The sequence below is a fragment of the Ctenocephalides felis genome, unplaced genomic scaffold (genome assembly GCF_003426905.1).
Source record: "Ctenocephalides felis isolate EL2017-DRISC unplaced genomic scaffold, ASM342690v1 CF-g0.4_SCAFFOLD_01170, whole genome shotgun sequence".
In the NCBI taxonomy this organism is placed as follows: Eukaryota; Metazoa; Arthropoda; class Insecta; order Siphonaptera; family Pulicidae; genus Ctenocephalides; species Ctenocephalides felis.
The window spans coordinates 12,228,647-12,252,434 of record NW_020537324.1 but is presented as its reverse complement, the minus strand read 5'-3'; the positions used below and the strand labels follow the sequence as shown (position 1 = coordinate 12,252,434).

The following is a 23,788-nucleotide window of genomic DNA, read 5'->3' as shown; positions in this document are numbered from 1 at the left end:
GTCTTTCTCATCGTACACGAGATCAGTGGGAAATAGACAGGACGTCTCTGAAATTGTACGCAAGCTTGGTCATGGCCATTTGGCGAAGTTTGGGAATTTTTATGGAACAACACAACTCCAGTAGCGATAAAACTTTAAAACCAGGCACAATGACCCCAAAGACTTTTTGGCTGAAGCTCAAATCATGAAAAACTGCGACATTTAAAACTTATTCAGTTATTCGCTGTTTGCACAATGAAGAACCGATCTATATCATAACAGAGTTAATGAAGAACGGATCATTGCTAGAATATTTACAAGGTTAGAATGATTGAATGCTGCTAAATTTCTTTAGAAATACTGATTATTTAAAATATTGGAATATTATTAGATTATTTAAATATTTCAATATGATTGTCGTTTGGACACAAAATGATACAAAAGTTTTTAAAAATTAACTTAATTTTTGAAGTTCAATGTTGTATGATGAATTTATCTTTGTTATAAAATGATCTATCAGACAATAAATATTTTCTTCAACACTTTATTCTTATAGGTAAAAGGTCGAGGAAAAACTGGCACCATTGATAGAGATGTCAGCTCAAATTGCGACCGGTATGGCGTATTTAGAATCTCAGAATTATATTCATCGAGATTGGCAGCCAGAAACGTTCTGTTTGCTGAATCTAATGTAGTTAAAATTGCTGATTTCGGTCTTGCCAGGCTAATAAAGGTACGGAAAACATATACAAATATATAAAAGTCATTGGGTACTTTAGTAAAATTAATAATTTTATCAAAAATAATATATTTTTTTACAGGAGGATGAGTATGAAGCTCGTGTCGGTGCAAGATTTCCAATTATGGACTGCGCGCGCCAGAAGCCGCAAACTATAGCAAATTTTCTATTAAGTCTGATGTCTGGTCATTGGTATATTACTTACGGAGCTGGTTACATATGGCAGGATTCCATATCCAGGTAATTATACTTAATTATTGTAACTTTTATTTATCCAATAGAATGTTTTATTTAATTGTATTTAAAATCTATCCAGGTATGACAAACGCAGAAGTATTACATCAAGTAGAGCATGGCTATCGTATGCCGTGCCCACAGAACTGTCCCTCAGCCTTGTATGATATTATGCTGGAGTGCTGGCAAAGGATCCTATGAAGCGACCAACATTTGAAACATTGCAATGGAAACTCGAAGATTTCTTCACCATGGAAGGCAGTGAGTATAAAGAGGCGTCGGCTTACTGAGACCGCGCCATCCGTCCACCGCCCGGCGAGTCCATATACCAGGTAAAAGATTATTGACAGATTCGTACCATTATTTGTTATGTCAAACCAGTATATCACGTTCCTAATGTTAATACTTTTCAATCCAATAGACCAGCAGTTCTATGTTTCAATACAACACCATGAGACAGAAACAACAACTGTCGCAGCAGCAAATGCGCCGTGCCCACCAGCGGCCCAATTCCCGGCCGTTGTGTACGGTCAGAGCGTGCAGGCTCAACAGCGCGTGCTGATGACGGCCAACGGACTGCATTTCGCCACTCTGCAACCATATGGCTGCGGATCGCTGAGGCATGTCAGCTCCAAGAAAATTGATTCACTAACTACAATTACAAGATCAATAATAAGGTATCATGGGATAATGAGATATTACAGTTTGTTCATTTGATCAATGATTTTAATTTGTTATTTTGGATCAACGAGTGCTATTTGGTAATGAATTTTTATAATATTTGAATTTTTATTAAATAAATTAAATATTGAAATAAAAGTTTAACACAATAGCTTGAATATAATTGTAGCCAATTTGATATATATATATATATGTGTGTTTAGTTTTGATTTCATTTGTTTTCTCAGAGTTATACTTTAAGTTAAAAGAAATTTATTTATTTGAAAAAATTTTCATAATACTGCCACTGATAAGCTTTTATATAATTGAGTGACAGTAATAGCATTTGACTGAAATACAAATTTAAGTCATTACATTTTTAACAAATTATGAGAATATTTATATATGATATACAGTGTATTATTCGGACTTAAGAGCATGATAAGTAAGCATGATAAGGCAAATGAACAGACTCTAATATGTTCACATATATATTTATATATTTATATATACATATATATGATCTCACTGTATTGAATGTTGATTGGAAATCACATTTAAAAGCAAATTATGATTTTATTCTTTATGTTCTTGACATTTATTAAAGAAAAGAAATATTGATTCCTCATATAATCTTACCAATAATAAAAGAACTTAAATTATAATTCGATCTATATCCATTCTTTTTAACATTATTTTTAAAAGAATTTTCAATCAAAGTTAATGCAAAAAGATATCCTTATTTTCCGCATTCAAAACTTGAAATTTATTCATGAGAACGGGTGTATAAAATCATTTAACATTTTATATAAACATTAATCGAATTAAAACTTTATAATAAATTTATACCAAAAAGTAAACTTCAAAAATGAATGGGGATTCTAAAACATCATAAACCCGATTCTTGGTCTGCAGTGGACGGATGATAAAAAATGTATATTCAATTTTTTTATTTACTCTTTTCAACAGCATAAAAGACTAAAATTTAGAAACAATGTCAATGAGGTGCCATTGTTGAATTTTGATAAAATTGAAATTTGTTATGTGTCAAACCGCACATATTATAATCTATTAAAAATACTTTTACAATTATATGTGAGACTTTGTAAGGAAAAATAAAAATCGTTGAAGATTTTTATGATGTTCCTATTATAAATATAACTTTGATGTTTTTTAAGAAAAAGTGATCGTAATTTTGTAAATGTTTAGGATTGCAAGATTATTTCTAACAAGCTTAACGAACTTTACTACTTGTATAGTCACAAATAATGAGAAAAATTCTAGAGAAAGCATTTTAATTTATAATAATCGACATAGTAGACTTTTTGTAACGATTTATGTCATAAGAATGATAATGTACTGACATAATTGTAAGTGCAAAAAAGTGTAAGTGATATTATTCGATTTAAAATTATAGTTTGCATACTAAGCTGGGTTTTACTGCGAAAAGGGTAGGATAATATTGATTTTTATATAAATATTCTTAACTATACTAAAAACTTTTATAACATTTGTTTTAACTTTTGGATTCATAATAATTCTCACGCAGTATAACCCCATTAAACGGATGCATTATCAATAGGATTCAGCTCGATAATAATTTAATGAGTATTTAAAATCACTGAGTGACTTTTTATCAGATACAATTTATATTATATGAACATCATTATTATTCCTTTTTTACACTAGTTCTCTTTTACACAGATTTTAGTTTTAAATGTTTTTTGTTATGTTATGTGTTTTCACATCGAATACAAATTATTATACATTATATACATGATATTAGTTATTAAATAAACCCATTTATATTAGTATTCATTATACTCATGATTACAAGAATTATTTATGTTTAATATTTGTATTATGAGTATCTATTTATGTAAATAGTATTGAATAATAATTTTATTTTAGAATAAACAATTAATTAAACTTTTCACTGTCTAAAGATTGTACTTTAATCACTATATTGGCCTTATCTGTTATCATATCATCGTTTTATACGAGGCTTTTACATTTACTGATATTTAATCAAAAGTGGTTCAATCATTAAATTATAATCTTACTTTTATTAAAACCACGGTTTTATACTTTCCATTCCTGTTCAATTAAGTAAAAGGTTTATCTTATGTTGTTATGACAATAACCAAAATAATGAAAAGAGAACAACATCGTTCGCAGTATTTAATTTGCAACAATAGATATATCGATGTTTCGAGTATTTGAAATGTTGCATGTGAACCCATCATTTAATCTTAAGAATAATTGCTTGTGTTCCAGTTTTTATTGTAAATAAATTATATATTATATTGTATATTATGTGCATTTCTTATTTAATCAAATTTATGTTTTTATAAAGATTTAAGAATGGCGGAACGAACATGAGTGTCACAAACTGGAATTAATCCTTATATGCAATATCTCTCTTAATAATTATTTACATATACTATACTTACTATTTGAACTACTTTCGAAATGTTCGTTGCTATCATCACTATTGGAATATCTGTTATTTTTCTTTTTCATTTTTTGGTTCACTATATTGAAAATTAACGTCAAAAAACGATACAAACAATATGTCAGTGAAAAAGCCATGTTACTTGAAATCGTACGCGAGTTTTGATTGGTTCAATCGTTGTCACGTGACATGGTTCTTCCGACAGTTAAGGGTTAAATTCAAATTATGGCAATACTATTTCTGTTTATGTCCAAAATGTGAGAAAGAATAAGTCATAATAAAATAAGTCATTGAGTTAATAAAATCTGTCAAATAAGAAGTCCCGGAAAAAATTAATTAAATATAAATAATGATTGACTTGAAAGATATAGTTGCCATCCAGAATGACAAGTATTTAGTGAAAAACCATGTGAGTTAATAAAAATATCTGATTTAACAGGTTTTTAAACTGGTAATTTGTTCTTCCTTTGTAAAATCCAAGTGTTGCGTTTTGAACATTTTAAAAATGAATATTCCACACCGAAGCCATAAATGTGATTTGTTTATGATTTCTGAAAATGTAAGAGGACTAACGAAAATTGAAAAGGTAAATTGATGCAAGTTTATTAAAATTGTTATTTCATAAATTATACCATATTTGCATAATACAAATGAATCATTGATTGTAAAATAATATAATTAAAATAATATGACTATCTTCTGTAACGATAACGTTTGAAATGAAACCATAACTGGAACACATTGTTGTGGAACTGACACCTAAAACCTCTCTTATATGAATATTCCCATTCTCTTGCTACAATTTTAAAAGCAATATCTTCATATGGAGGGCCAGCTTTGAAACGTAGAATTGCAAAATCTTTGTTGTCAGGACAAGGTGTCTAAAGATAAAAAAGAATGCTTAGTATATCTACATAATTATTAATACTATGTATTGAGTTATACATACCAAAAAATATTCCGGTGTGTCCGATTTATTTATTAAATCAGGATAAAATATATTGAATTTGTATCCCTGTACAATTTGGGTGGAGGATTGTCCATATCATAATGGGTTTGATTGTACTTATTCCACTCAAAACCAGTGTGCACTCTGTTGAAATACCTTGGTTTTCGCGGTCTGTATTTATCAGACCATAAATAAACAGGAATATCGAATTCACCTATTCCTGCTTCAACAGAAAATTCTGCTTCATCGCCACCCATCCCACGACGCGCTTCAGTTCGAAGGCTTAATTCAAGCTTGGACAAGCTCTGCTAAAAAATAAGATTATATATATTTGCATATATCCCTATTTCAATTATTTTGTTGTATTTACATATTTGATATAAATACTTACTTCTTTATTACTGCTTCCATTAAGTATTGTGTCTCTTTTGAACTCTAATCGTTTAGTGTCCACTTCCTCTTCAACGATAACAGTTCCTGGTTCTAATTGGGCAGGTGTTAAATAAACAGGACTGTAGCACCCTTGTTCATAAAGAGCAAATGACGCAGTTAGTAAATCTCTTGCCGGAGATTGTGACTCATCACTGAAAAATTAATGAAGAAAGTTAATTAGACATTGTCTAAATAATAAGGATTTAGAATGTTACCTATCATAATCTACTTCTTCTTCACTGTTTTCAGTATTTTCTTTGCGATCATTATCTTTTGGCTTATTTACAGCTTGCCCTGGATTTGATTCAACCGGAACTCTTGATTCTGCCACAGGTTCAACGGATTCAGAATTTGTAGAAACTTGTTGTTCAGCTTGCAGTAATTGTAATTTTCTTTTAATATCTCTTGATGCTTATCTCGAAGTCTGGCTCTTGCCATATGAGCTAAAGAAAACATTGAAATAAATAATAATAAATTTCTATGTCTTATAATGTGTAAAATTCATTGACTTACCCTTCAATTGGGATAACAATGATTCCCAATATCCTATATCTATTCCATCAGTAGTTGTACCAGAAATTTTATTCTCAATTTGTTTCTGCAATTGGTCTAACTGGTTTGTTGTTTTACCCTTGAACACTTCTGTAACATCCTTTACAACTGCTTGATGAATACCTATATAAAAAATAAATATTTGTAATTAAAAGTATTTAATTTGTAAAGAAAATGGTATATGTCGGTGGTTATAAAATACCACTTTGCTCTTTTATTATTTATTACCTTCTCTGCGAACAACAGCTGCAGATTCTGCTTGCCCAGCAATTTTTCTAAGTTTATGCAATTCATCTTCAACAATAACGGTCAAATCATTCCAGTAATCTATATTGTTTCCTTTTTCTAATTCTTTATAAACCTATATAAAAATATATGATATTAAAAAAGTTATACATTAATACTACATATTATTATTGGATTATGATTAGAGCTAATTTTAAAAAAAAACGTGCAAATATGCAGAAATTTGCTGATATTATGTTTCAATGTTATTAGTTTATATACCTTTATATCCTCTATCAAATCTTCTAAATCTGTAGCATCTAATCCATTGAGATATGTATACGGTTCATGCATTTCCACTGCATCAACTTCATCTTGAGAGTTAATATATTTTGCAAGTAGATCAATTGGTTTTGCTTAAATAAATAAAATGATGTTTAATTGTTAAAAAACTTGTATAAAAATTAATACTGCAATAAGATTCTCTTCAATTGTATTACCTCGTCCATCCTGTATACGTATACAGGAGCGTAGTCTTGCTTGCTCAAGATGAAAACGATCTTCTTGTCGTTCCCATTCCTCAAATTGTGCTGCTTCTTTGCTGCGTTGCATCATTGACTGTTCTTCTTCACGTTGTTGTTTTTCTAATTCTCTTTCTAGTCTTCTTTTTTTAACCTATTTATTCACACAAATATTAATATAAATAAAATACCTACCATTTAATTCACAAGTTTCATATGTAATTAACAAGTAAATTGTAATTGCTATTACAATATTCAAAGAAAAATTCACCTTTTCCAATTCCATTTTATTTTCAAGTTGCTTGTGTCTGTTTCTAACTTCTATTTCTTCATGGCTGATGTTTTTTAATCCTTCTTTATCTAATTTTTTACTCCATACAAATGTACTTGTTAAATTACCATCTCCAAAAGGATTATCAGTATTTGTGTAATGTTGATATTCATTATCCCATCCCATTCTTTCTTTTCGTTTACGTTCTTTTTCTAACTTTTCTCTTAGGCGCCTTGCACGTTTTTCTTCAGGAGTCTCATTGGCTTTCATAGCCTCTTTCTCTCGTTTCTTCTCAAGAGCTTGTTGTATGCGTTCATTTTGAAGTCGTTGTAATAGTTTTAATGAACCATCAGATGAGACAGAACTTGATGATGAACTACTCCTATAAAAATCCATTAATCAAGAATGTTTTATGAAAATAATTATAAAATATTGAAAAAAGAAATCTACCTTTGGCGGTGCTTCTTCTTCCTAGATCTACTTTTAGATCTGTCTCGACTTTTGCTTTTCTTCTTTGATTTATGGTCTGATTTACGTGATCTAGTTTTGCTGCGTTCTCTTGACTTTTTAGAAGAACGCTCTTCTGACAGAGACCTATCTCTTGAATATCTTCTATCCCTAGATGTTATTTCTTTTCTGTCAGGAAATTAAATAATCAATTCATATGCTTAAATTTTGTACTATTTAATAACCTACACGTATTTAGCTTATATTTTTAATACCTTTCATATTTTGGCATTTTGTCCTAATGGAAAATCAACACATATTATCTATATATATATTAAAAAAAAATATTTTTATGGTTTTCGAACAATATTTATGAGGTTATTTTGACATTTAAAATGTTTGACAATTAATATTACGGAGTTTGCTTTACGGAGTATTGCTTTTAAGAACTAGATGTCGCTGTTGAAACCTTGAGCGCGAATTTCAAAATTATATTACCTAAAGTTTAAATTAAAATGACAATATATTTGAAGTTATGATAATTAATATATTTTAAGCTAGTAATAAGTTCTACATAAAGTTAAAATAATTGTTTATGCTATATTACTTGAAAGCATTTTAGATTATCTTTTAATTTATTTTTAAAATATTTATTAGCTGTTTTTTATAATACCGAAGGTTCATTTTGACAAATGAGTAGCAATAAATTTCCCTGCAGACTTAATTTCCAAATGGTAAAATAAATATCAAAGATTCATTTACACAAAGTAACCATAAATTATTTTCCATTATGGTCTTCATTTTTAAATAACTGAAGATAACATCAAAGGCTCATTTTAACAAAGTAGCAAAAATTATTTTTTATTATATTTTTCATTTCTAAATAGAATATGCGCATAATTTTATTTTTACAGATTTACTATAAGGAACTTTATATAAGGAAGCTGTACGTCTAAAATATTCCCAAATGTACTACATTTATCTGAAACACGTTTTATTATATTATACTACTTAAGTACAATCATAGAAATTTTGCATCAATATTTTTATTCATGATGTCATTCTTACACATGAAGCAAAGAAATAAAACCACTTTTTATTTACATTGATCGTAGGTGTTTATATATTTGCTATATGGTTGACCATGTGCGTAGCTTTTTATTATTATAGGTGGGGCAGACCAAAATAAGACATTATTAACATCTCTATAAATTTCAGTTAATATTAAAAGTTCTAGAGATTTCCTTTGGCTACGCCTATGGGTCTGATTGAATAAAATTTTGATGATCTAACGGTCTAATTTTTGCGTGGAGATAAATTATGAACCTAATTTATTTATGACACATAACTACTAAGCAAATTTATCATAATTTAGTAATTTAGTAATTATATATAAAAGAATTGAGCTAAAATATCAAAGATGTAATATATCATTGAAGTGCAACTCTCATAAGAGTATTTTTATTCTCATAAGTTTATAATATTTGGTAATCATCCAGGTCATGAAAATATGACTCTGGTTTAATCCAGTTATATTGTTAAAGATAACCAAAATCAAATAACTTTAAGTGTATTAATGTATAATAAGAAAAAATTGTTATCAATAGTTCCTGAAGAAGGGTGCATCTTAATACCTGAAACTTTGAATAAATTTAATAAAAGAAAATTCCAACAAATAAGTTTTTTAAAGAAAATGGAGATTAATAATCAGAAGTTTGAAAATTATATATATATATATATATATATATACATATATATATATAATATAAGTAATTATAGCAGCTAAATCATCGAATTAAGAAATTGAAAAATAGTAGCACCTCTTTATTTAAACGTGTCGTCACTCGTCAACTTACTGAAACAAAATTTAAAATATTTTTAGATGATTTTAATTAACAATAAATATCAAAACATAACTATAATTAGAAAATAAAAATAACATCCTAATTTTTTGACAAAGCCATGATGCTCAATCCATCATTATTCAAATCGAACTGTGAAAAACTGTGTTTTTTTATCTTTCTGGTATATTTTGCTATATGATGGTACATATCAAGTGTCGAAACGTTCAAATAAAGAAGTGAAAATATTACTCAATTTTTTAATTCTTCGAAGTGGCTGCTAATTATATTAAAAATTCAATATTGATACAAGTATATATTTAAAAGAGTCCATATATTTATAGGAGAATTTTCCCTAAATACGTCGTCAATACATTTAATTATTTATCAAATTACATGTACGTACAGGTTCTTGGCCTAGATTAATCCATAATAAGTCATTATTTGTCCACAATTCTGAGGAATCAGGCCGTCGACATATCACTTTTTAAAAAGCTCCCCTAAACGTTTCGAACTTCGGCGAGGTCAGGAACCTTTATTATTAACCCTTACAAAATACGTGAGTATTTCCTTCTATTGCGTTATACTAGTGGGGTGCCTTCTCCGTGGTGGGAGGTTGGAAATGTTCCTACTGAGATCCCACTGAGTGGGTTTAGTTTAAGTTTCCGTAGCCGATTCTCGACACTAGTCGCCCGGCAACCAGCGCGGCAACAAAAGGTAGAATTTTTCATTGATTCACTTTTATATTGTGATTAATAAATTTGTGAATCGAGTTATGAAATATATATTTGAATCGACTTAAGATCTGTGTGGCATTGAAAGTTTTAAATTTCTATTTGAACGTCATACATGCAACCTCTATTGCGTATGTTAATATTCAATGTGTGTACTTGTTTGGTGATGCAGAGTGGGCGGTAAATTGAATGAATTGTGATATAAAGTAATCTTATGGTTATTCTTGAAATTGCTGTAGATGTTATAAATGGTTTTTGCGCAAAAATTGAAAATTTGTAAAAAAATACATCAGGTATGAATAATTTTTAGTATGAGTAATATGATATGCATATATAATAATATTTATATTGTTATATAAAATTATATATATATATATAATATTTTAAAACTTACTTTTTAAATTGTTGTTTTCAAAAATATAAATGATGAAATCCATCTCACGATCAAGATTTTATTAAAACTTTAAATAATTATGTTTTTTATGCCCACAAATTGAATATATTTATGTTTATATATATATATATATATATATATATATGTTATATATAAACATAAATAAATAAAAAGACGAGAAAAATTACTAAATGATGTACACAGTATGTAAATATGATCACGATTGAAAAATCGTTATTGAATATGGCAATGAACTTAATCACGAATATATGTATATAATATTAATTTATATAAACGTATGTATGTATTACGAAAGCTTATGAGCATTATTGAATTTCTACGAATGTAATTTATCCACGAATATTTTATTTCCATAGGTAATTCGACACAAATTATTTTTATTGGATTAAAATCAAACACGATATTCCTAAAGGCATGTCCTATCAACGATTCAACCCTTTTGCCTTAACTTCTAACTGTTAAATGTTCTTATGTTAAAACTTATATAAAAAATCGGTAATACATTAATGTATAATTTTCTTTATTTACTTATTGTTTTAAATAATATAATCAGCAATATAAGGAATTTTTTAACAATGTAATAATTTTAATATTTAAATGTAGTACCTACTCCTATTCATTTAATCATAAAGAAAAAAACTAAGATATGAAGAAATTTGAGCTTTTATTCATTAAAATAATTAGAAATTTGTAATTTAATTAATTGGAATAATTTAACTATATAGTTTAATATATCGTTTACTATAGTTTTTACATTAAATGGTTTAATTTATCGAAGGCTGATAATAACAATGAATATTCCACTTTAAGTTCTCTCAAAATTTTAACTATGAGTCTGATGATATATTTTTACAATGTGCATATCAAGTTATATTAATATTTTAATATAAGTAGTTTTCAATGTGACAAACAATATGATCAGCATATGAAATATGTCAAATTTAAAAAATAATGTATGTCATTGCCTTTCAAAAAAATGTATTAAATATCCGTATGTGGTTTTTATTTAGAATGTGGACATACCTTTATATGATGGGGGTGCGTGCATTCATCGATATCGCATCAATTATCTCGTATCATTTTAACATCGCGATTTCTAATCTACACAATAACATAACCTTGAACTGATCCACGTGCTCTTATAAAAATATCTAATTGCACCAGAACATGTCATACTCCCCGGGAGCCTTTCCTCAGTCAACCATCAGTCACCGGAGCCAACATATCATTAAGATAAATACCCCTAGAAAAAAAACAAAATATCTTACTCGGATCCTCTGTCCGTTTGACGTAAATGGAAATGGTTGCCTACGACGACAAAAATTTCTAGTTTAGGAAAAATGTTTATTTTAAATTCAAAAGGTCTTGGGGTTTTTTATATTTTGGTTTAACAATGAGGGTTCGTGATATTAATGGTTGTGGGAATGAGGGGGGTCTCTGTGCAATCACTTATACTGGTACGACTACATTCAGCAGATCTCTGTATTCGCTGCCAAAATTACAAGTGACTCCTGGATCGCCAGATGGGACTTACGACATGGCGAACGGAACTGATACCATGAGAAACGGTAATAATGGTAAGAAACTTAGAATTTTTTAATATCCCTGTTTTTGTACCTTTTCTCACACACATACTAAATAGCAAAAATGCTCATAATTATCAAAAGTTCTTTTTTTTTTCATATATCTTTTACCTAGGGTTGGGCATGACGACATGGCCGCTAAAGGTAGAAAAAAGAAAAAAGTCGGGTGCACGTCCACCGAGGCCCCGAACGGCAACTCTGGAGCGACCACTCTTACTAGACATTGCATTTCTAGAAAAAGTAGACATGTCGCTTGTTCGAAAAGAGCTGCTCAACATTAGTAATCTATGCAGGCCTTCGGCAAGGAAACGACTATCGGAAACAACAAATCACAATGTCAGGCCCAATCCACAGAGGAAAAGAGCCAGTGTTTCTATGCAACATCTTAAGGTGAAATATTCAATAAAAGTATAAAGCAAAACAATCAGTTTGATACCGTGATTTACATAAAATATTGGAAATTTTATTATTTTTAGGTTCCTTCCAGTGATGAATCTTGGAGATCAGAAACAATTGTAAGAAACAAAAATAGAAAAAATCTGAGATTAAATATGACCGCCGATTCGGATTCATCAGCTCTATCAAGTCCCAAATACAGAACCGACAGTAATTACACCATAGCGACAGGGGTAAGTTATATTACATTTTAAAGAATTCAATTATCAATTTGAAGTTTGAATATAAACTTTGTTCAAAGGAAAATTCTCTATCACCACGATCCCAAATTTCTGGTAGCACTGATACAACAATCAAAGGATTGGACAGTGATTGTGAAATAAGTACATTACGAAAAAGGGGGCAAAAAAATAATAAATTATTAAGTAATAAAACGCCTAGGGAAGTATTTTCAGTGCCACATTTAAAGCAACATATTCCAGAACCTTGCAAGTAAGTAACTTTGATAAACCTTCAACTAGAAAAAATAGTATTTCAGAAAAAAAATATCTTGAAAATTTGTTAATGTACAAGTAAGCTTTTAACAATTATTTAAAAAAATATCATCTCGTGCAAATCTACGAATTATTTATTATTAGAGAATTAGAAAATATATTATTATAATTATTACCTTATATAGATATCAACAGTATTTTTTGTATACATACTTGTACTGTAGATATTTTAATCATTACATACGCAAACAAATATTTGATCCAAGAATGTCATGAGTATGATGTTCAAAATAAATTGCATATTTGACATTTTTATATTCCACCATATCATAAGAATTTAGTTTTAAGATAAATATATGAAGATTGGAGGGCATTATAGGTAATTCTACTATTTGAACATTTTTTACCATCTTTATATTTAGAGATTATTTAATTAGGTGCCAAATTTAATAGTATTTATTTAATGATAATTGAATTAAAATTATTTAAAATAAATACATGTTTAATTTTACTTACCTTATATGTAGGACCCAATATTTTAGTTATATTATATGTGTGACTCAATATTTCACATTAATAAAAAATTCATTTAGTAAAATATTTTTATTTTTTTTTTCTCCTAGGACATGTGGCCGTAACGATCTTCCGGAACGGTTTCACAGCCACGGCCGGAACGGGAGCACCACAGGTAATGTTTCTTCAATTCCAACGGCGTCTCTGGGAATTGGAAGTCGAAATCGAAATTTAAAGCGATCAACTTTGCAGCAGAATAACAAATCACCTTCGGAATCGGTCAGCACAGCTGCAACGCCTAGGGCTAGTCCCAGGTGAGATAATAAATAATACTAGTGGGGCGCATGGCATCGTGCCTTAAGGCAAATTGCTGGAACTTCCCGTATCAAAAATTATTTTTTTTAAAAAGATTAACATTTCTGAAGAAAAAATTCTCTGAAAAAATTAGCTTTTTTGACAAAAACTTACTTTTTTTTGAAAAAAAAAGACTTTTTGAATAAAAATTTCTTTTGAAATATTTTGGAAATTCTGAACTTTTTTTTAAAGCAATCGTACTACTTTAACTGCATAGACACGAAATATCGAAGCGCGTAAGCGCCGCGTCGTCGTCTAACGGATAAACATTGGTAACCCATAGGAATGTAAACAAAATTTATACTTATTGTTAAAATCTCTATAAAATATCTGATAATTTGATGTGCATACGTCTAATAATCATTTTTGACCGCCTAATGGCATTTTTTTTACTTTATTAACTAGATCTCCGAAACCGCTAGACTACCTTTATGAAAATTTGATTAGTTCTTCATCTTGTTAATACAAGTGAAATGTTTTTTGAATTATTCAAATCGGACGCGTTAAAAACTGAGTTACTGTTTTTGGCACTTTTTGCCCCATATCTTCGGAACGGCTAGACCTGCCTTCGCCAAAAACTAATCAGCACGTCTCCTTATCAACACGAATCGTATGTTTTTTGAATTATTCAAATCGCTTCGTCCGTGTTCCCGAAATCGTCGACGAAAATTTGTATCCACACACACACACATACATCCATTTTTTCTAATGTATGCTAAAATGTTCAGAAGTTTTTGAAACGTAAAGATATATAAACATTTTTATTTTTGATTTTTTTGCGATTACTATAACTTGCCCTACGGGAAGTTCATAATCTGATTTTACTAACACTAATTGTAAAGTTGTTGTTTGATCTCATGATAAGGCACAAAATGCTGTTTTGGAAATATGAACCTTCTTTTTTTGGTTTTTATGCAAATTTGAATAAGAAATTTGTTACTAATAAGTGTTTTCATCCTTAATTTTAAATGAGTGCTTAATAAGCAGTTATGTTTTTTTTATTTTTTTTATTTATTTATTTGATATAATTCATACATACTGTATCTCAGTCAGACAATTGTTCTGGTATGAGAGATTACAGCAATTATAACAAAAATTATTGATTAATGAATTCTCATGAAGACATGAAGAGTTCATTGGTCAATAGAAGACATGGATTTTGTGTATTGATGAGTATACTCATCATGCGAATAAATCTTTGGCCAATGGGTATTTAGATTGTAATTTAAAAAAAATGAAATTTTATTAGATTTCAATATATTTAGAATATTTTGAGGCTATGTCGGAATGAAATAGATAGTTGTAAGTCGTATTTTACCTCAAAATAATATTTTACCTCGATTTTTACAATACAAAACTGTGTGCGTAGTTCAATAAGAGCGCCACAGTTAACTAGTAAAAATTTGTTCTCAGTCGAGACATAATTCATGAAAATATTATTTGTTTATTCTTTCATGCATGAGTTCGTCTAACTTTAAACAAACAACTATGTTATGTTTGTATATTTGATTTGATTTGCAGGCGTGTAAAATTCATAAAGTTATTATTATTACATTAATTCTCAAGCATTGTAATAAATGCAAATCATAACATATACCTGTTTCAAGCATTTCTAAATGGAATATTACGTGTTATATGTTAAGTTAATTTATAAATGAGATAAATTTGAGGTATACGATGGTAAGTAATCTCTGTATCTTTATTCTTTTAGATTAGCAAAATCACAAACATCAGCACACCAGACATCTCCTTTGCAATCTCATAGGGAAGCTCATAAACTTAAGGGCAATTTGATCCAATCACTTAGGCCACGTACATTGACGTGCTATTTATGCGGAAGAGAATTTGGAACAGCGTCATTACACCTGCATGAACCAAGGTGCCGGGAGGTAATAAATAATTTACCAATTTTAATAATTAAATACTTTACTACAATCGATGTTAATTATATCATTACTTAATGTCCTTTCTATCTTGTTCTATTTTCTATTATTGCGTTTTACTCATTAAATTTGAACTAAACAGTGAATTTTTAGCGACCTGAAGTAGAAGTTCAATGTTTAGCTTAAAATATTCTGTTCACACATTTAGAACAATGAAGAATAATTCAAAATATAAGAGTATAAGCTTTTCTTTTGTCCATTGTTTTTCGAAAACATCTCCGCGATTTTAAAAATCTAAAATTCATATGATGAAACCATGGTCATCATTTTAATTAGATTTGTGTAAACATTTGTTAATGTATTTCAACAATGTTTGTAATACTTTTTGGAAATGTAAAAGCCATTTCAGACATTTCGTTCAATAGTGTTAAAAAATTTAAAATAATTTGGAAATTGGTTTTGGCCAGATTTCATTTAAGATTCAAAGTCGTGTTATATTGTATAGGATTTATATTCATATATCGGTAAATTACGCAAATTTCCTAAAGACAATTTATGCATATACATATTTAAATATCAAATAAAATATTTGAATATCATTTTAGCGCTGGGAAAGAGAAAACGCGTATTTGCCAGCACATTTACGAAGGCCTATGCCAGAGAAGCCACCAGCCAATTTATCAGCTTTGGAGTATAATAATATGGCTTGGAAAGTTTCGCAAGTATGTAATTTTTTTTTATTATGCGATTCTATTAATTTATAATATATTTGTAACACAAGCTATAGAAAAAAATAATTATTGGTTATTATTTTGGATTGGATATTATTAATTAAGCTGTAGAAAAAAATAATTATTGGTAATAATTAATTGCATTATTTTTGCTATGCTTATTCAATATTTGCGTTTTTTAGTAATAATTTGTGAAATATGATAAATATTTCATTTATCTTCGGTTCTATTTTTTAATGAAATGTTGAATTTGAAAAAGCATTTAGTACAATATTGTTCTAACTATGTAATATTTTTAACAAATTCTAATTAAAGAATTGAAGATTATTCGTTCATAATAAAATTTAAAATAATCCATGGTAATATCATTGTATCTCTTTTATCTATGGTCAAGATTGTTTTCAAAACCTACGTGTATATTTGAGTATGTTGTCTGCTTATTCAAGTAGGTACCGATGTTATTTGAAATGTTTATGAGCTATTAGTCAAAATTTGAACATGCATCCATAAGCATTTATCTTGATTTTTATAAATTTTGTCCAGACATTGCAATTGCGAATGTACAGTATTGAATTAAATTGTCAATGAATCGCCAAATGTTAATAATTATTTGTTCGCATTTGACCCACATTGGGTTTGGTTTGCTTGTGGATAGATCAAGTTTTATGATTATACAATGGTAATTGCAGTCGCGTGCGCGTTGAATCACCCACATTACACATCATCAAGGACACCTTGTAACCATTTCGCGGTGTGAGCTTTTCTCTACAACCCTATGCATTTTGTTACAATAAACACAATATTTATAAACAAAAATTTAATATTATAGAATTTAGAATATCTCTTACAAAAGTTAAACGAAATTCAAATAAAGTAAAAACACATTTACACACATCATCCTGCGGTATAAGCATCTTACTGAACTTGAGGAGATCATTTTATAAATAGAACGCGCTCTATTTTTGTCCAGGGATTGTTACATTACCATTTAAGGGTTTCATATATATAATATATAAAAATTATACTTCATTGAGAAGTCAGCATTTTATGGTTTACATCATATATAATTTAAATAAAATAGAAAATATATATTTCTAACAAAATATTATTATGAAAATGGCTTTAAAAGTGTTTTTTTTTGCTCGAATATCAAGTAAATTAAAGAAACACGTATAGTGACATAAAATCACTATGTTCCATTACAAAAATTTGCAATTTAGACACTACAAATAACTAGCTTACATGTATGTATACACAGACATATATATATATATAATATAGATATATATATATATAATATACTTTTTTTTCAGTGTCAAAAAATATTTGTTTAATTTTCATTTCATACGTACTATGTCGTATTTCTTGTGTACTCATAGTAGAAAGCATCTAAAGGTCTAGGTATTTTTAGTTATAGTTTTTAGTAAATTAACATTTGATTTTTAGTGAGCTTTTAGTTGAGAAAAAGAATTTTTTTGTAGTGCCTGAAGAAAAAAATATTTATAAATAAAAAAAATTAAGCAAATGTGTTTTTTAGAAATAAGTGGCTTTTAGTTCAGAAAAATAAAATCATAAATAATAATAGCCAGAGAAATTAAAAAAATAATTTGTATATATATATATATGTCTATATCTATACATAAATAATATAATGCAATACGTGCGTGTAATAAATTGATGCTGTACGAGCTCTAAATATTGATTATTTACATATTCAACTCACATCATTGTTTTTGTTTTAGAAATCGTTATTGCCATGTGAACATTGTGGGAGGACATTTCTACCTGATCGTTTAGAAATTCATTTGCGATCGTGCAAGCCACAAAAGCATCAGGTTAGTTAAATAATTCATAAAACCTAAATTATTACAGCCAGAAAAGCGAGTTTAGTCTTATAGTTCACAAAATTCAATTGACGAGTATATAATAATCTTTTAAAACTTTAGATTATTAACTTCCCGTAGGGTAAGTTATAGTAATCGCAAAAAAATCGAAAATGAAAATTTTTATATATCTTTACGTTTCAGAGGTTTCTGAATATTTTGGCATTCCTTAGAAAAAATGGATGTATGTGTGTGTGTGTGTGTATGTACGTGTGTGTATGTATGTGCGGATACAAATTTTCGTCGACGATTTCGGGAACACGGATCAACCGATTTGAATAATTCAAAAAACATTCGTTTCGTATTGATAAGGAGACGTGCTGATTAGTTTTTGGCAAAGGCAGGTCAAGCCGTTCCGAAGATACGGGGCAAAAAATGCCGAAAACGGTAACTCAGATTTTAAGAGAACGGAGCGTCCGATTTGAATAATTCAAAAAACATTTTACTTGTATTGACAAGATGAAGAATTGATCAAATTTTCATGAGGGCAGGTCTAACGGTTTCGGAGATGTAACAAAAAAAGTAAAAAAAAATGCCATCTGGCAGTCAAAAATGATCATTAGACATATGCACATCAAATTATCAGATATTTTATAGAGATTTTAACAATAAGTATAAATTTTGTTTACATTCCTTTGGGTTCCGTACCAATGTTTACCCGTTAGACAGCGACGCGGCGCTTACGCGCTTTATATTTTGTCTCTATGCAGTTCAAGCAATACGATTGCTTTGAAAAAAAAATCAGAATTTCCAAAATATGTCAAAATGAAGAAAATATTTTTCTTTTCAAAAAAAATTTTGTTTTCAAAAAAAAAATTTTTTTTTTAAAAAGTAATTTTTGTCAAATTTATAGTTTCTCAAAAATCTTATTTTTTCGAAGTAATTTTTTTTTTAAATGTCAAACGTTTTTAAAAAAATAATAATTTTTGGTACGGGAAGTTCCAGCAATTTGCCTTAAGCACGATGCCTTAATTGCCTTAAGACAGAATTCCACTTACAGCTAGTTTCCTTTCAGACAACTAGAGACTCGAGCATCGATCCAGGCCCTGTCAGCGGGGTAAGCAGCAGTTGCAGTGCACCCGCTCAGCCTGTTGCGTCCGTGTCGAAATGCATCGTGTGCGAGCGGGCGGTTACGTCGCGTTCGCTCGCACAACACGAAGCTCAATGTTTAGCCGCGTGGCGGAGACGCAACGATCAGCTACCGGAATCGGAACGAAGGCCGGAGCCGCGGAGGAGACGGAGCTTGGGTGAGAAATTTGAATTTTTAACTTCCCGTAGGGTAAGTTATAGTAATCGCAAAAAAAATCGAAAATGAAAATTTTATATATATTTACGTTTCAATGGTTCTTGAACATTTTGGCATACCTTAGAAAAAATGGATGTATGTGTGTGTGTGTTTTTTTTTGTATAGCGAAGGAAATGCCTTTATGCATCTCAGACTGGTCTTCTGTCTGGGTAATGTATGTGTGTGTGTGTGTCTGTGTGTGCGGATACAAATTTTTGTCGACGATTTTGGGAACACCGATCAACCGATTTGAATAATTAAAAAAACATTTGATTCGTATTGATAAGGAGACGTGCTGATTAGTTTTTGGCGAAGTCAGGTCAGGATTCGGGGCAAAAAGTGCCAAAAACGGTAACACAGTTTTTAAGAGAACGGATCGTCCGATTTTAATAATTCAAAAAACATTTCACTTGTATTGACAAATTAAATTTTTGGTAAGACTGGTCCAGCGGTTATGGACTCTCAATAAAAATAAGTTAAAAAAATGTCATTTAATGGTCAAAAATGTTTATTGGACATATGTACATCAAATTATCAGATATTTTGTAGAGATTTTAATAATGTGCACTCATTTTGTGTAATTAACTTCGCGTAGGGTAAGTTATTGTAATGGGCCGAAAATCGAAATTGAAAAATTTTACATTTCTCGACGTTTTGAAGGTTTCTGAACATTTTGGCATACCTCAGAAAAATGGATGTGTGTGTGTTTGTATGTATGTATGGATACAAATTTCCAGTCACGTTTTCGGGCACACGGATCAACCGATTTGAATGGTTCAAAAAACGTTCGATTCCTGTTGATAGGGAGATGTGCTGATTAGTTTTTGGCAAAGGCAGGTCTAGCCGTTACGGAGATAAAGAGCAAAGAGTGCAGAAAATAGAAATCGAGTTTTTGAGAGAACGGAGCATCCGATTTGAATAATCTAAAAAACATTCAATTAGTAATGATTGGGAAAAGTGTTTATTAGTTTTTGGCAAAGGCAGGCCCAGCCATTTCGAAGATACGGAGCTAAATGTGTAAAAAATGGCAGTTTTTGAGAGAACTAAGCGTCCGATTTAAATGATTCAAAAAACTTTCTGCTTGTCTTAATAAAATAATTGATTTTGGAAAAAAAAATTTTTGTATAAACTTTTTTTTTATTTATTTTTTTTTTCAACATTTTTTTTTTTGTATATAGAAAATAATTCAGATTTCATTTTTAATTCTGACTATAGTTCTAATATACTTTAAACAAATAATTTCAACTTTGCAATTCAGTTTATATAATTCTTATAAATATTAGACAATGTTACAATATTCATAATAATCTATTTGAAAACATTTAATATTCCTCGAACATTTCGTTACGGTACGGAAAGTTCCAGCAATTTGCCTTAAGGCACGATGCCATACACCTCACTAGTTTTTTTTGGGTTCCGTACCAAGATTTTTAATTACGGTACGGAAAGTTTTAGCAATTTGCCTTAAGGCACGATGCCGTGCACCCCACTACAGAATATTATTATAATGTTGATCTTGTGAATCATAATTAATTAATTTATAAACACAGAACAACAAATCTTTTCGTATTTGTGGTAAAATAAAAAAAAGCTTTTGTAAAGTTTGTTGAATTTTTTGCATACACCTGTGCTTTTTCTACAAGCTGTTAGTTTATGTATTATTCAGTCAGTTAAACGCTTTGCCCCACTGACTTCTTTTATAATCGATAAACTAGGTCGGGGTTTCTATAATATATTACGTGAAAGGGAATTGCTAATGAATTGTATTTAAAAGCTCTACTTTTGTTGCACCGGGCTCCACGTTAAAGAACTATAAAAGCTATTTTGTTGAAAACAAAACGTGTAAAATTTAAATTTTTTAAATATTTTGGCTTTCGATCACATATAACGAAACTCGACATAACACTTATGCTCTTCCAAATTTTCTGCTAACTCTGTCCGTTTTTGACAATTTCAAATGAATTTTTTAATTGATTTTCAAATGCATATTTTTTATTAATCAATAAAAGGTCGATATTAATATTCGATTTATAAAGAATATACTATTTATTCCTTTAGTCTATATATGATATATATTCGGTATCATTTATTTTCAGATTTTCACAATGATGACATAAAGAGCCCATCACGAAATTCATCGGATTCGCGCTTGTTAAAATCTCCATTAAGACCTAATTTGCGTAAAGATGGTAACAAAATCTTGGATGAAGGAAAAAATTTGATACCGGCGAACAAAACTAAACTTCCGTTGCAACTTCAGCGATGGCGGAAACCTCAGGGTAATGGATTAAAAAACATTGTTTTATATTTAACTTCTATGTTATCTTTATAATTATTTATCTTTTTTATATCAAAATTTAATTCCTGAATCAATAATTATTTTTCAGCACCTCCAAGACCGTGGGCTTTAGAGTGTTATTTGTGCGGCGTGGAATTGCCTACATCCGAAATCAACGCCCATGAAGAGATGTGTGCAGAAGATTGGAGAAGGCACAACGAGCTACTGCCTAAAGACAAACAGGAAAAGGAACCACGAAAACCAGATACAAGATTTACTAGTAAGTGAAATTCATGTCCATTATCTTGAATTCTAAATTCATTATTTTCAAACACTTAACAGGGAAACTCATATTTAAAAAGCTTTAATAAGATAAGTGAGAGAGAAAGAGTAAAACCCTGTTAAGAACCGACCAAAAATTGCGTTTTAAGCGAGATCGGGTCATATTATGCAAGAATTGCATTAAGCATAATCGTCTTAACGGGGTTCAACGCATTGAAAAGAGAGTTGTCACCAAAGTTAATAGAGTATTATATTATCAATTATTAGTTATAGAATGTCCATTATACAGAAATGAATTTTACTTTGTTTATACGTTTTGTTTTTTTAAATTTTCTGTTATGTTCCACAAATGTAATTTATATTACTATATCTTACAATTTGCGTATGCTGTTCCAGTTTTAGTTTTAAATAATACTTATTTTTTGTGAATGTTTATGTTCGTGTTAGTAATAATTGTGAACTAAATTCCATTAAAGGTAAGTATTATTTATGATTTTTTTAAGAATATTTTATTTTATTCAAATTTTAATTTTTATATATTCAAAGTATACATTTTTAAGTCAAATTTATGTCTGATATTAAAGATATACAAAATAATTGTAGAGTAAAAAATTACAAGCAAATTGTTTTTATCCTTCATTTCAACTTGAGTAAATTGTTATATAAAAATATATGCATGATTGTTTTATATAGGTGATTACAGGTGAGGTAAGATTATTTAATAATTCATTTTTTTGCAGTATAAAAAGGCAGCAAGTTTCGAAACGTGAAGATGTTGTTGATTCGTACTGGATGAATCATCTGAGACAACTGGTGCCATGTCGCTATTGTAGTAGAACTTTTAATCCTGAACGGCTACCTATTCATGAAAAAAGTTGCCTTCATCAAAAATATTGAAAACATGAAATTTCATTGTGTTATTTTGACTTGCATCTGCTTCAAAGATAGAGGTGCTGAAATTTGTGTACATAGAATTAGAGATATATTGTATGATATTTTTATGCTCAATTTCTTGTACATAGTAAAGATTGTAAATAATATATAGCATGTTGTTTGTGGCGTATTTAGAAATATTTTTCCTATATAATAATTTTAATAACTGTATATAAAAAAAATAAAGTTTTTATTCAACACAAATGTCTTTCGTCTAATATAATAGGGTTCAATACACGTGTGCACGTAAAAATTATATGGATTTTGGCACGTTTCTTTAAATTTACGAATTCCAAATTAATAATCATTCATATGAATGTAACTAAATATTCATACACATTATATTCATTATATATATTATATAAATATATATTATATAATGCAGTTTATCTCATAATATTTTAATACTGTTGTTCCTCTGCCACTGCGGTCAGTTTCTGGTCGTGTTGATCATATATTACTATTGATGTGCATCGTTTTTTATCGATTTCTTTTTCAGAAACTGGAAATATTGATTTCCAAGGAACTTTCGACAGAATGTGGGATATTTTTTTTGGAAACTCTTGTGAATTGCCGATATTGTGGCCGTCATTTCACTGCTGATCGAGTACAGACGCATGAAAAGGCATGTTCTTCAAAAGCAAGACTCCAAAAAAAATATGATGCATTGTGGAATAAATTTGAAAATGATCACTTAAAAATGTTTTATTTTTCAATAT

The 23,788-nt window shown here is 29.3% G+C and overlaps 2 protein-coding genes and 1 pseudogene across 2 annotated transcripts; 2 read left to right on the top strand and 1 right to left on the bottom strand.

Moving 5' to 3' along the window:
* LOC113366689 overlaps positions 1 to 1,459 on the top strand; it is a 51,708-nt pseudogene extending 50,249 nt beyond the window's left edge.
* A 3,300-nt stretch (positions 1,460 to 4,759) lies between these two features.
* On the bottom strand, positions 4,760 to 7,848 carry LOC113368310 (cactin-like). Its single transcript, XM_026609863.1, is given in 13 exon segments — positions 4,760 to 4,948; positions 5,017 to 5,090; positions 5,093 to 5,324; positions 5,408 to 5,600; positions 5,664 to 5,836; positions 5,839 to 5,891; positions 5,962 to 6,123; positions 6,229 to 6,361; positions 6,508 to 6,641; positions 6,726 to 6,900; positions 7,018 to 7,399; positions 7,468 to 7,653; positions 7,740 to 7,848. Coding segments are annotated over 13 exon segments (2,103 nt in total). The 5' UTR covers positions 7,757 to 7,848.
* Positions 7,849 to 9,986: 2,138 nt separating this feature from the next.
* LOC113366807 lies at positions 9,987 to 22,142 on the top strand. The gene is made up of 12 exons (XM_026608462.1): positions 9,987 to 10,022; positions 11,931 to 12,031; positions 12,153 to 12,427; positions 12,514 to 12,666; positions 12,735 to 12,925; positions 13,551 to 13,754; positions 15,506 to 15,683; positions 16,283 to 16,399; positions 18,151 to 18,243; positions 19,307 to 19,538; positions 21,673 to 21,855; positions 21,964 to 22,142. Exons 2-12 carry the CDS (start codon positions 11,992 to 11,994, stop codon positions 22,140 to 22,142), a joined length of 1,845 nt encoding a protein of 614 aa, XP_026464247.1. The 5' UTR covers positions 9,987 to 10,022; positions 11,931 to 11,991.
* The last annotated feature ends 1,646 nt before the right edge of the window (positions 22,143 to 23,788 follow it).

Bases quoted from the DNA above. Each gene is read 5' to 3' on its own strand.
- LOC113366807 (XM_026608462.1), top strand. From the start codon at position 11,992: ATGGCGAACGGAACTGATACCATGAGAAACGGTAATAATG. The intron at 12,032-12,152 runs GTAAGAAACTTA...TCTTTTACCTAG, and splicing joins CATGAGAAACGGTAATAATG to GGTTGGGCATGACGACATGG. The intron at 12,926-13,550 runs GTAAGTAACTTT...TTTTTCTCCTAG, and splicing joins CATATTCCAGAACCTTGCAA to GACATGTGGCCGTAACGATC.